The 11,196-nt window shown below is 38.1% G+C and overlaps 1 protein-coding gene and 1 pseudogene across 4 annotated transcripts; one reads left to right on the forward strand and one right to left on the reverse strand.

Moving 5' to 3' along the window:
* Positions 1-1,108: 1,108 nt before the first annotated feature.
* Positions 1,109-3,580, reverse strand: LOC118752035 (dehydrodolichyl diphosphate synthase complex subunit DHDDS-like). 4 transcript variants are annotated; one of them, XM_036486873.1, is made up of 4 exons: positions 3,424-3,580; positions 2,219-2,293; positions 1,484-2,150; positions 1,109-1,426 (listed from the first exon to the last, which is right to left on the reverse strand). In XM_036486873.1, exons 3-4 carry the CDS (start codon positions 2,135-2,137, stop codon positions 1,178-1,180), a joined length of 903 nt encoding a protein of 300 aa, XP_036342766.1. In that variant the 5' UTR covers positions 2,138-2,150; positions 2,219-2,293; positions 3,424-3,580; the 3' UTR covers positions 1,109-1,177. The 4 variants fall into 4 exon arrangements, with proteins under 4 accessions (XP_036342766.1, XP_036342764.1, XP_036342767.1 ...); XM_036486871.1 differs by lacking the exon at positions 3,424-3,580 and adding an exon at positions 2,698-2,786; XM_036486874.1 differs by lacking the exon at positions 2,219-2,293.
* LOC118752036 lies at positions 2,761-10,690 on the forward strand (annotated as a pseudogene).
* Positions 10,691-11,196: the final 506 nt, after the last annotated feature.

The raw sequence follows: 11,196 nt of genomic DNA on the forward strand, positions 1-11,196 counted from the left end.
GACATCAGTGTTTTCCTGTGGAGACAGGGCCTTACTCGCTACAGTCGACAATCGCCAATTTTTCGTTTGTACTTTGTGCTTTGCTCTACTGTGTATTCGCTCGTTCAGGGCAATTAAAAACGGAAACGACACAATTGCATCTATTCAATGCATTTAATTACACGAGAAAAGGAGAAAACGATACTTAATGCTTACCAAACGTTATTTATCTCTTTCTTATGACAGGTATGCTGTTTTGTTTATTCCCCTTCGTAGAACTTTAATCCTGCACTCCCTCAAAAAAGGAAACAAAAACGTAAATATGTACATGAAACGAAGATTTTTCAAGCTTCAGCCAATCATGAGTTCCCAAACAAATTACATAAATATGCAGTTCAATATTTTTGTCGTTAAATTGGTTTAGTAGTTTTGACTCTAAACTGAATTTATTCAAATATTTTATCCCATTTTAAGGTACTTAACAATCGCGGAAATGGTAGCATTTTTTGGTAATACAATTTTCCGTTTACAAAACCATAGGTAACGTGCAGAATAGACCTGTGATAGGCTTATAGGTCTATTCTGCGCTGGTAATAAAAGTTTTGTTACCGGTAAATAAAGTTCCACCCAAATTTTAAACCTTTTTCGAATTATGTGTACTCTTGTAACCGGTACATTTTTTTTACCATCTCATAAGCTGGTAACAATGTACTGCCCCGTGAAATATGCAATGCCAAATTTCAACAATTTTTCATAGCTGAATTTTTTAAATGCATTACCAACGTAACTAGATTCGCGGTGACAAGAACTGAATGTGCAGAATAGGCCTGTAATTCTGCGTTGGTAACAAACATTTTGAAACTGCAAATAAAGTTCCCGCCACTTTTGTAACCGGTAAATTGTGTTACCATTTCACAAGCTGTACCGTGAAAAGTGCAATACAAGAATTTCCCGAAATCCTCATAGCTGAATATTTTAACTGCGTTACTAACGTTCCTAGAATCACGGCGACAAGAAGTGGAAAAACCTTTTGGTAACGAAATTTTCCGGTTCAAAATCAACGGTAACGTGCAAAATAGGCCTGTTAATAAAGCCTGTCCAATCTGTTATAGAAAGTTAAGGACACGTATTTCAATGTAAGATTTTATATTTTAGTTGTACTTTGACCTTAGCTAAATACATAGACTCTCGATGTGGTTTAGTTACTTGTTGATAAACTATACAAAACATTTTTTCTAAAACTATCTAGTTTTTGCAAGTAGCTCAATACCCGTTCAGAGTAGTAATTACAATCCTTGGCCTGTACAGCATGTTGTAGCCGTTTATGCCGCGTAAAAGGCTCTAAGCGTAAGCTTGCGCGTTGATATGCGAATATGCCGCACAGGAAGTTCCAAAGAGTTATCTGTGGCCATAGAATGTTTGTAAAGTACAAAACTGCCGTGGAAATCTATTAGGAATAATCAAAATTTAGTTACGTATGTATTTAAAAGTTTAATCAACGTACCTGCCACATCAGAAAGTCACTAATACGTGTTTCGCCCGATGTTCGGAAAAGCAAGTCTGGAGGTGAGGAGTTTCTCGTATATAAACATTCTTCAATCAGACGTTCACTAATGTCTTCCGGTTTCAAATCTCCGCCATGTTTGAGAATTGTTTCCACCGCCTGAGTTATTTCATCGCGTGAAGTATATGAGAAAGCAATGTTTAGGAAAAGTTTATCATTGCGTTCTGTTAGAACCATTGCTTTGGAAATTAATATTTGCAAATCTTTCGGTAGTAATCCTATATTGCCAATTACTCGGATACATACTCCATGTTCATTCAAGTTTTGCTCCTCCAATAATATTTTCTGGAATTTTTCACGTGCCAAATCCAACAAACCATTCACCTCCTCCTCGGATCGTTTGTAATTTTCTATGCTGAAAGCAAATGTTGTCACCTCCTTTATACCCATATCCAAGCACCAACGCAGGCAATTAGCCAACTTTTCAAAACCATGCGAATGTCCGTCGATCTTGGGCAGACATTGCGATTTTGCATAGCGCCGATTGCCATCCATAACAAAAGCGACATGTCGTGGAATATTGCCACCGGCACGCACTATATTCATGGCCAGTGTCTCATACCACTTGTATTGGTAGTCTGATACCCAAGACATAGTTCCGGTATAACTATTGTGTGTAAAAATTGCAATTTAAATAAAATTCATATTCCACCAAGTCCCAACAAGAAAAGTTACTGATAAATCTTGTGACACCAGCTGAGGTACTGATGATGGATGACGAAGAAATGTCATCGTCCCGTTTATAATTTTCTAGAGTGGTGAGTTTATATACTATTTTTTAATCAGATATGTTACTTCGAGTATTAAGAAATAAATTTTTATATTTTTTCCAATAATAATACGTGTTTTTATATACATATTTTCTTATTATTTAAGAAATATGTTAAGATGCAATTTGATAAATAATTCTAATAACACAAACTTTTCTCCATTGAAACGTGAACGTAGTCATTTGTCGGTATTTTTGGAACATTTAGGAAATTAATTAACAGCTTAAAGTTACACAGATTTGTAAATTTATTCGTTGCAAAATAGCTATATTTTAATTTTAGAAAAAATAATTTCATGAGCATCTTTTTTTTAGAACTTTCATTCAGTATCCATCTCTTTCCCACTTATTGAAAAATCGCTGACAAGCATTCCAACAAACTCACCACTCGACCAGGGAAACGAACGAGGCACGAATCACCGTGAATAAATAGACGACAAGAATATGAGGCGACGAAGATTGTAGCAGCAGAAGAAGAAAATTTTCATTCGCTCGAAAGCAATTGATTGAGGAAATATTTTCAATTTAACTAAAAAATAAGTAGCCTTATAAAAGTGAATCAATGTCGAATTTAATTGAGTAAATGTTGGAAAATGGAAAGTAATAATCAATTGGTGGCGGAGAGAATTTTAACGCCTGGTAAGTTGTGTGAAAATTAAGTGGAAAAATGGCAGATCACAAAATGACCGACGGTGTTGAAGAACAGTGGAACAAGGAAGCGACGGTCATCCGTTATGGAAAAGTGAAATTAATTATATTGTTTCAAATTTATAATATCTTTAAAAATAATGTAAAGCAGTTCAAACTAAAATTCACTTATTTTATAATTGCAGAGTTATATTTTCTCATATCGAAGTTTCTGGCTTCGGGTCCGCTGCGGGAGACGGCTGAGGTGAGTGTTCCTGCTGCAGTTGTAAACAAATTCTACTCAAAATATTGCCAAAAATTTATAAACATAAGCTTAAACATAATTTATAATATTCTGCAGGTACTTGTGCGTGAATTGGAACAAAAAAGGGTATGTATAAATATATTCCTAATAATAAATTGGGTGCAAAAAGTTCATCAGATCAATCAGCATAATCAAATAGTAGTTTGTCAACGAACTTACGTATTTCAATGTTTTCTCACTACGCACATGTTGCAGCTGGAAGTGTCGTTGTTGTTTATTCCGTGAGATGCGTCCATCTTTTCCAATGTCTAAAACTATACTAAAGTCAGAAATTGTAAAATGCTGTCGAAGAAGTGTATATTGCCGCACCGGCGATTTGCGCTACTTTGACCTAGTGGGTTCCTTCAACCGTCTTGATTGTTGTGGATATCGAGCCATGTACAATGTTTCGGGGGAGAACTTCCACAGGAAGAGATATGTGGTGGAAAACGACTTCCTAGGAACTCAGCATTAGGGTGGTAGTTTCATAACTTCGAGTTTTACTTGAAGCTTACAAAGAAAATGATCATGAGCTCGCGCGGGAGTAGGAAATAATTGTACCATTGTAAATAGCGACGAATATTATTGTTTACGCATTTTGTTTTGACCTATTCTTTGGCATTTCTTATTTGCCACCTTGTTTGGGGTGCAATGAAAAGCGACATACAAAAAAAATCCGAAAAAGGAAGTTAGGGAAAGAAGAGATTAGACCTGTTTTAAATTGAATTTTTTGAGAAACTACGGGTTTGCATTCTATGTTTCAAAGTTTATAAATAAAGATAGCTAACTAAAAAATTATTTTTATTTAACTTCTTTGTTTTAGGTTTTGCCACGGCGCACTGATTGGCTGGGCTATGAACATGAGCAAACCTTCGCGGAATTGGTGAGTGTATTTTCTTGAATTTACATAAAAACTAAGCATTTCAAAGGGGCACAGTGGGCCTCGGATGAATTAAAAAAATAAATAAAATTAAATTAATTTCTCGAAGAAATACGTTAATTGTTGTTCTTTTGTGAATGTTTTTAAAATGTTTTTTTTTTATTACATTTTCAAACATTATTTTAAAACAAAAAAAGAGTTAAGTTTTGACTACCGTCTCGTCCCACTGTGCCACTGTGTAGTGCATGAAAACCACACTTGTTTTCCAGAAATTGACTTCCTCTGCTTAATATTACTAATCACATTTAAAATTTGTTGCATAGTGTTTGCTTAACACTGTAATCAAGTAATTTATTATAAATTTTTATAAGAATACCTTTGTTCTAACTCGCCGCACGAGGCGCCGCCATGTTGCTTTCCACGGCAGCGAGGGTTGATGCAAGTTATTGATTAACTAAAATGCAACCAGCCTTTTTCCTTAATTAGTGCAATTTAAATTTATTAAATTCGTTTTTTAAGACTATTATTTTGCACAATTAACAGCAATTAAAAAATTAAAAGCGTTAATTACCAGAAAAAATGCATGTTTTTTTTTTTACTAAACACACATTTCTAATGACGGAAAAATTTGTTTATTCTCATAAAATTTAAAAAATATTGTTTGTAATTTGAATAAAATTAGTTAATAATAATTTGCTATCGGAAAAAATACAATGTCGTACATACATATGTACATATGTGTATCGCATAATCAGCATTCGTTATTGGCGTACGATGTTGGCAGACATTTTGACTGCAGCTTATGCATTTGTGCTATGTTGTTGTCTTTCTTATTCACCTTGCGAAACTGTAGTAAGAGGAAAAGAGAGCATTGCGCACTTTTTCTCCACACTGGCTTTGAGCAAAAGGGGACAACAAACGTTTACTTGCCGTGGTGAATTTTTTGTTTCATGTCTTTTTTTGTTCACTCCCTTATGCCATTTTCGCGTGTATTTTTAAGCATATGACAGCTGTTTGTTTTACTTGGATTTCCGTATGCAATTTTTTAATCAAATTTTCTCCCACAAATGTACACTTTGTGACTAAAACTTTAAATGCCGTGTTATGCTATTTTAGGAACAAAAATATGCACATATTGGATCCAATCATCTATTAGAAATATGTTGTCGCATAGGACCAATACTAGACAAAGAGCTGCCACCGGCAGTATTGGGCATAGTCTCTTTACTTGGCACCGGTCGTCAGAGTTTGCTGCGCACCGAAGAAAGTATTTATCGGTCGCGTTCCTTGCTCGACTATTGTACACGTTTAAATGGCGTATCACTTCCAGATTCTTCAGTAACAAAACCAATTCACAATTTCCGTAAGTTAGCTGCAAAATTAAACGCATTTCAATGACTAATCCTTATCTCTTTTTTTTTACTGCAGAAAAAGTTTTAATTGGGCGCGAATATGGTGGCCCAGTTCGTCGGAAATTATTGGTACCCATTAGTCTTTATAGCAAAACCAAGCTACTGAAACGGACAGTGGGCCATTTATCGTCTGTTTATTGTGTGCTATTTGATCGTACTGGACGTTATATTATAACGGTAGGGTATCAAAGTTTTCCATATAGACAAATAAAAAAATGTGTATCAATATTATGTTAGGGAGCGGATGATCTACTCATAAAAATATGGTCAGCATTGGATGGCAGATTGTTGGCTACTCTTCGTGGCGCGTCAGCAGAAATTACGGATATTGCAATCAATCTTGACAACACGATGTTAGCTGCTGGCTCTTTAGATCGTATTCTGCGTGTTTGGGACATGCAGACCACCTCGCCCATAGCTGTGCTTTCCGGTCATACCGGCATGATAACATCAGTGAATTTCTGTCCCTCACCACGCAGTGATCTTAAGTACTTGGTGACTACCAGCACTGATGGATCAATTGCATTTTGGTCGTATTCGACGCCACGTGGCCAAAAAATCACGTTCGCACCCAAGCCAATACAATATCACGAAAAGTTGCGCCCGGGCCAGGCTCAAATGATGTGTACGACTTTTTCGCCGGGGGGGCATGTTTCTTGCCGCTGGTTCAGCTGACCATCATGTACGTGTTTACATTATGTCAGAAGATGGACCCAAACGTATACTCGAAGCTGAGGCATATACAGATGCAGTAGACTCAGTGCAATGGTCGCATAGAGGCTTACGTTTCATATCGGGCAGTAAAGATGGGACGGCACATATTTGGAATTTCGAATCACAACAATGGAAAAACATTAAGTTGTGTATGACAGAACGTCTACCAGGGTGAGTTATAAAGTGTATACTCGTGAGAGAAGAAAGATTTTTTTCAATTTTCACTTTAAAATAAACTTAAAATTTCTTGATTTAATTTTAATTACCAAATCTTTTGACTTATATAATAAAATTGCAGTTGTCCGCTGCTAGAAGAGGGTAAAAAATTGAAAGTTACTATGGTCGCTTGGGATTGCTCGGACAAATATGTTATTACGGCCGTCAATGATTTTACAGTAAGTATCCTTTTAGTGAGTTATTTAAAAATAACAACTTAAACCCTTTTATAAAACTTTTTAGATTAAGATTTGGCATTCAAAAACTGGTAAACTGCATCGCGTATTGCGTGGTCATAAGGATGAACTCTATGTACTCGAATCGAATCCGAAGGATGAACATGTGCTGCTCTCCGCTGGCCACGATGGACAAGTATTTCTGTGGGATATTGAAAACGGTGTTTCAGTGGCAGAGTTTGTAAACGATATCGACGGGCAAGGCCATGGTGGTGTTTTCGATGCCAAATGGTCGCCAGATGGCACAATGGTTGCCGCTACAGATTCACATGGTCATTTACTTATATATGGACTTGGCATCGGTCCGGATAAATACAAAATGGTAAACATTTAAATCTGTATGTTTTGCTTTTATATTTAACTATACTTTCCTATTTTTAAATACAGCTTCCCAATGAACTATTTTTCCACACGGACTATCGGCCCCTGATGCGCGATGCATCCCAATATGTTGTTGACGAACAAACACAAGTTATGCCACATCTGATGCCGCCACCGTTTCTCGTAAATTCAGAAGGCAATCCTTATCCCGTACAATATCAACGTTTTGTCCCAGGTCGTGAAAGTTGTACACGCGAACAACTGAGACAAATTTTAACAGTCGGTGATGATGGTACGGTTATTGTACCCAACATAAATGGCGCAGGTGGAAACTTTTCCCATATAGATCGGTTGATTGCCGTGTTGGCAAATCGTCAAGGTGCGGCACCAGCATCACCAGCAATTCCTGTTGGAAACAATGCAGCAGGTAATCATTCGCAACTGGATCGTCTTATAGAGGCACTTGCTAGCCGTCAAGGACAGGACCAGGCTCCCGATTCTAATAATCGTCCTTCAAGCAGCCGCTCAGCACCCGGAGGAGCGGCATCTTCCCGTTACAGCTTTGATGATATACCTGGCCGACAATTTGAACAAAATATTGCAAGCCGTCAGGGTACTAACCGTTCGCGAACAACTGATGAACAGCAGTTGGTGCCAATTACCGAACAGCCAGCACAACCACCGCAGATTAAATACTTTCGCCGTATTTATGTACGTCCCATGAAGTACCAACAATTACAAAATATCAAACAAGCTGTGTATGCGGCTGGTCAGTATGAGATGCAGGAGTATAAACGTGAGATGCGGCGGCGTCCTATTATGATTACCACAGGAAATGTGGCAAGCGCACAATCGAGCAATGGTCGTCAACGTAATACGCGTGCCAACAACGGCGCTGGTGCGGTACGAGCACGTCGTCGTCAGGGCCAAGGCAGTCAATCACAGCCAGCATATCGCACGCGTGCTGTACGCGATCAGGAAGAGCTAGATGCGCCACCGCCTCCCGAAGAAGACGAGGAGGATGAAGAGAGTAACTCATCGTCGGGCGATACCAGCTACTCCAATGTTGAAGAAAACTTGGAGGAGTCGTCAGATGATTCGGATACCGAAAGTTCTGATTATTCGGATTGGGTGGCTGATACGCCCGGCCCGAACTTGGAGCCACCGAAACGCTCCAAACGCAAACCGCTTTCAAGACGTCGCACATTTAGCGATGATAGCAGTGACGAGACTACAGAACAAGCCACCACATCTGCGGGTGCAGCAGCCAAAGCAACCAAGCGAAATAAACGCATCGTTATACCGCCACCAGCGCCCAATGGTGAGATACCAGAGGTATATCGGCCTGCCGAATGGCTGTCGGAGGTTATACCGCGTAAGGCACCTTACTATCCACAAATGGGTGACGAGGTAGTATATTTTCGTCAAGGACACCATCGATATTTGGAAGCTGTGCGCGTTAAAAAGGTATACAAATTAACACACAGCTCGGAGCCATGGAACTTTCGAACATTACGCGATCGTGAATTTGTTCGCGTGATCGGCATTAAGTATGAAATACGTCCGCCGCGTCTATGCTGCCTCAAGTTAGCAATGATTGACGATGACGGCAATATGACTGGCACGTCTTTTAAAATTAAGTACCATGATATGCCAGATGTGCTTGACTTTCTGGTCTTGCGTCAAACTTTCGACTTGGCAGTACAGCGTAACTGGAGTGTTGGCGATCGTTTTCGCTGCATGATTGGTGATGGCTGGTGGATGGGACAAATTGAATCACGTTATGCACTTTCTGCTGACTTTCCTGATTCGTATTTCATGTGTTTCCGTGTGCGCTGGGACAATGGCGAGTATGAATATATGAGCCCTTGGGATATGGAACCGATTGACGAAAATCGTCTACCCGACGAAGTGGGTGGAGCAGTACCTGTATTGCAAGAGGAGATACGAGCTACTTTGTATCAACCAAAATCAGAAGAGTGGCATCGGGGAGATCGTGACGGTTCCTGTAGACGCATTATAAACGGTTTAGAACAGGTGAGGAAAGGGTTTCAAGAAGTTCACACACATGTTTTTGTGTGTGAAATTCCTTCACGTTATAAGTGATGCGACTGTAAGACTTTTAAACGAAAGTGCAAATTTATGTGGAAATATCTATTTTTTTTTTTTGCAGGTCATGCGTCTCTCCATTGCCGAACACTTTTTGGCTCCAGTTGATTTGAATGTTTATCCCGACTACGCCTATCTAATTGAGTACCCAATCGATTTGACAACAATAAAGTCACGTTTTGAAAATCATTTTTATCGACGCATAACCTCAGCACAATTCGATGTACGTTACTTGGCAACCAACGCAGAGAAGTACAATCGTTCTCATACGAATATTGTAAAACATGCGCGAATTATAACAGATCTCTGTTTGCGCGTAATTAGGTGGGTGTCAAACCGAAAAGGAAGCGCGTAACAAAAATTCAAGCTATTTTATTTACCTCCTTACTTCTTTGTCTTGTTTTTGGTTATATAGGGAGCACAATGATATTGATGTTGCGGCTGTTTATCATCAATTGGTTGATGTTTATCATTCATCGGAAACAGAGAACGATAATGAATCGGATGTGGTGCCCTCGACGAGCACCGGGCCATCTACATCGGCTGCGGCGCGCCAAAAGATGTCAGCGACTCGAAGGTTTGTATAAAAAGTCGATAGCAGAAAAAAAAAAAAGGTTTAAAACTCTGACGCACATTTCACATACAGTGACTCGACAAGAGAACATGAGTTGATTTTTTTAACTAAAGTGCATTTTTTTGCATTTTTTCTATAAAAATATTTAGGGAGTTCACAAGGTGTTGTATACTGGCGTAAACATAAAGATCTATGAATTTTTAGTGTTGAAAAATAGTTGGTGGTGGTTTCAAGTCCTCTAACCATTTATTTAAACTTTTAAAGTTTACGACATACAGCAACACGAACTCTCTGATTGTCTAATCTTCAACCAAAACCATATAAATTAAATGTATAAGCCCTTCTAGAAGGCATGCAAGGAAGCACTTCTTTCAGCCCTTTTTAGGTACGCCTCTTAGAATGGCTTCACTTAAGAAGTCCTACCTAAATTATCTTCTAGGTCATTAGACTAAAATTCTGTGGGCTATAACTGCATACACAAAAATGTGCTAAAGATCCAGATTAAAAAGTTTGGAATTTTGAAGAAAATTTAACTTGAAAAACGTGTGAATATTGAGGAAAAAAAATTAACACGCGCTCACTTGTTTAATTCGCTGTACATATACATACCTACTGATATCGAATTCCTTGTCAATCTCAATCAAACAGATCAAGTCGCATTCGTTCAGATGGTGACTGGCGTACCGAATGTCGCCAACTATTGGACTTAATGTGGCAACGCAACGATTCTTTGCCCTTTCGTGAACCAGTCGATACACTGGAATTCCCCGACTATCTTGAAATTATTTCATCACCAATGGATTTGCGTACAGTTAAGGAGGATTTACTTGGTGGCAATTATGAAGACCCGCTGGATTTTGCAAAGGATGTACGTTTGATATTTCAAAATTCGCGCAACTATAACACCAATAAACGTTCACAAGTAAGTTCGAAAATTATCTACTTCTTGTACGCCGCTCAGCTATTAGAGCGTTGCTTTGCTTGAGTGTAGCTTTTGTGCAAATTTTATACTCTTTGAGTTGTTTTTTTGTGGTGGCTTTCTCCAATTCCTCACGGCTGTTTAGTTTTTTTTATACATACTACCAATTCTGTTAAGTAGTAGTGTTTTATAATTTTACCTACATATATTTGAGCAAGAAACCTTACATCTATTAAGCTCTAAGGGGTACAACATTTTATATTTTTTTAAATTCTTTTTTCCTTATTAACAGCACCCCTTTCTGCTTTTATTTTGATCGTCGTTCATTAACTCAGTTTTCTTTATAAATTTTTATAAGTTTATTATTAGATTATTATTATTATTTTTTTTTTTTTAATTTTTTCATGACGCAGGATCGTAGAGTAATATGAGATTAAAACCAAAAAAGCTCGCTACCCATTGGTTTTTGCAAAAAGTAGGCGATACGCCGAAAAAGAAAAAAATGGTATATCGCTCAAGCCGACGTTTTTTATGAATGTCGTAAAGTAGCGAAAGTGGTGAGAAAATCGTTG

This window comes from Rhagoletis pomonella, unplaced genomic scaffold (genome assembly GCF_013731165.1).
Source record: "Rhagoletis pomonella isolate Grant_MI unplaced genomic scaffold, Rhpom_1.0 Rhpom_scaffold_01180, whole genome shotgun sequence".
In the NCBI taxonomy this organism is placed as follows: domain Eukaryota; kingdom Metazoa; phylum Arthropoda; class Insecta; order Diptera; family Tephritidae; genus Rhagoletis; species Rhagoletis pomonella.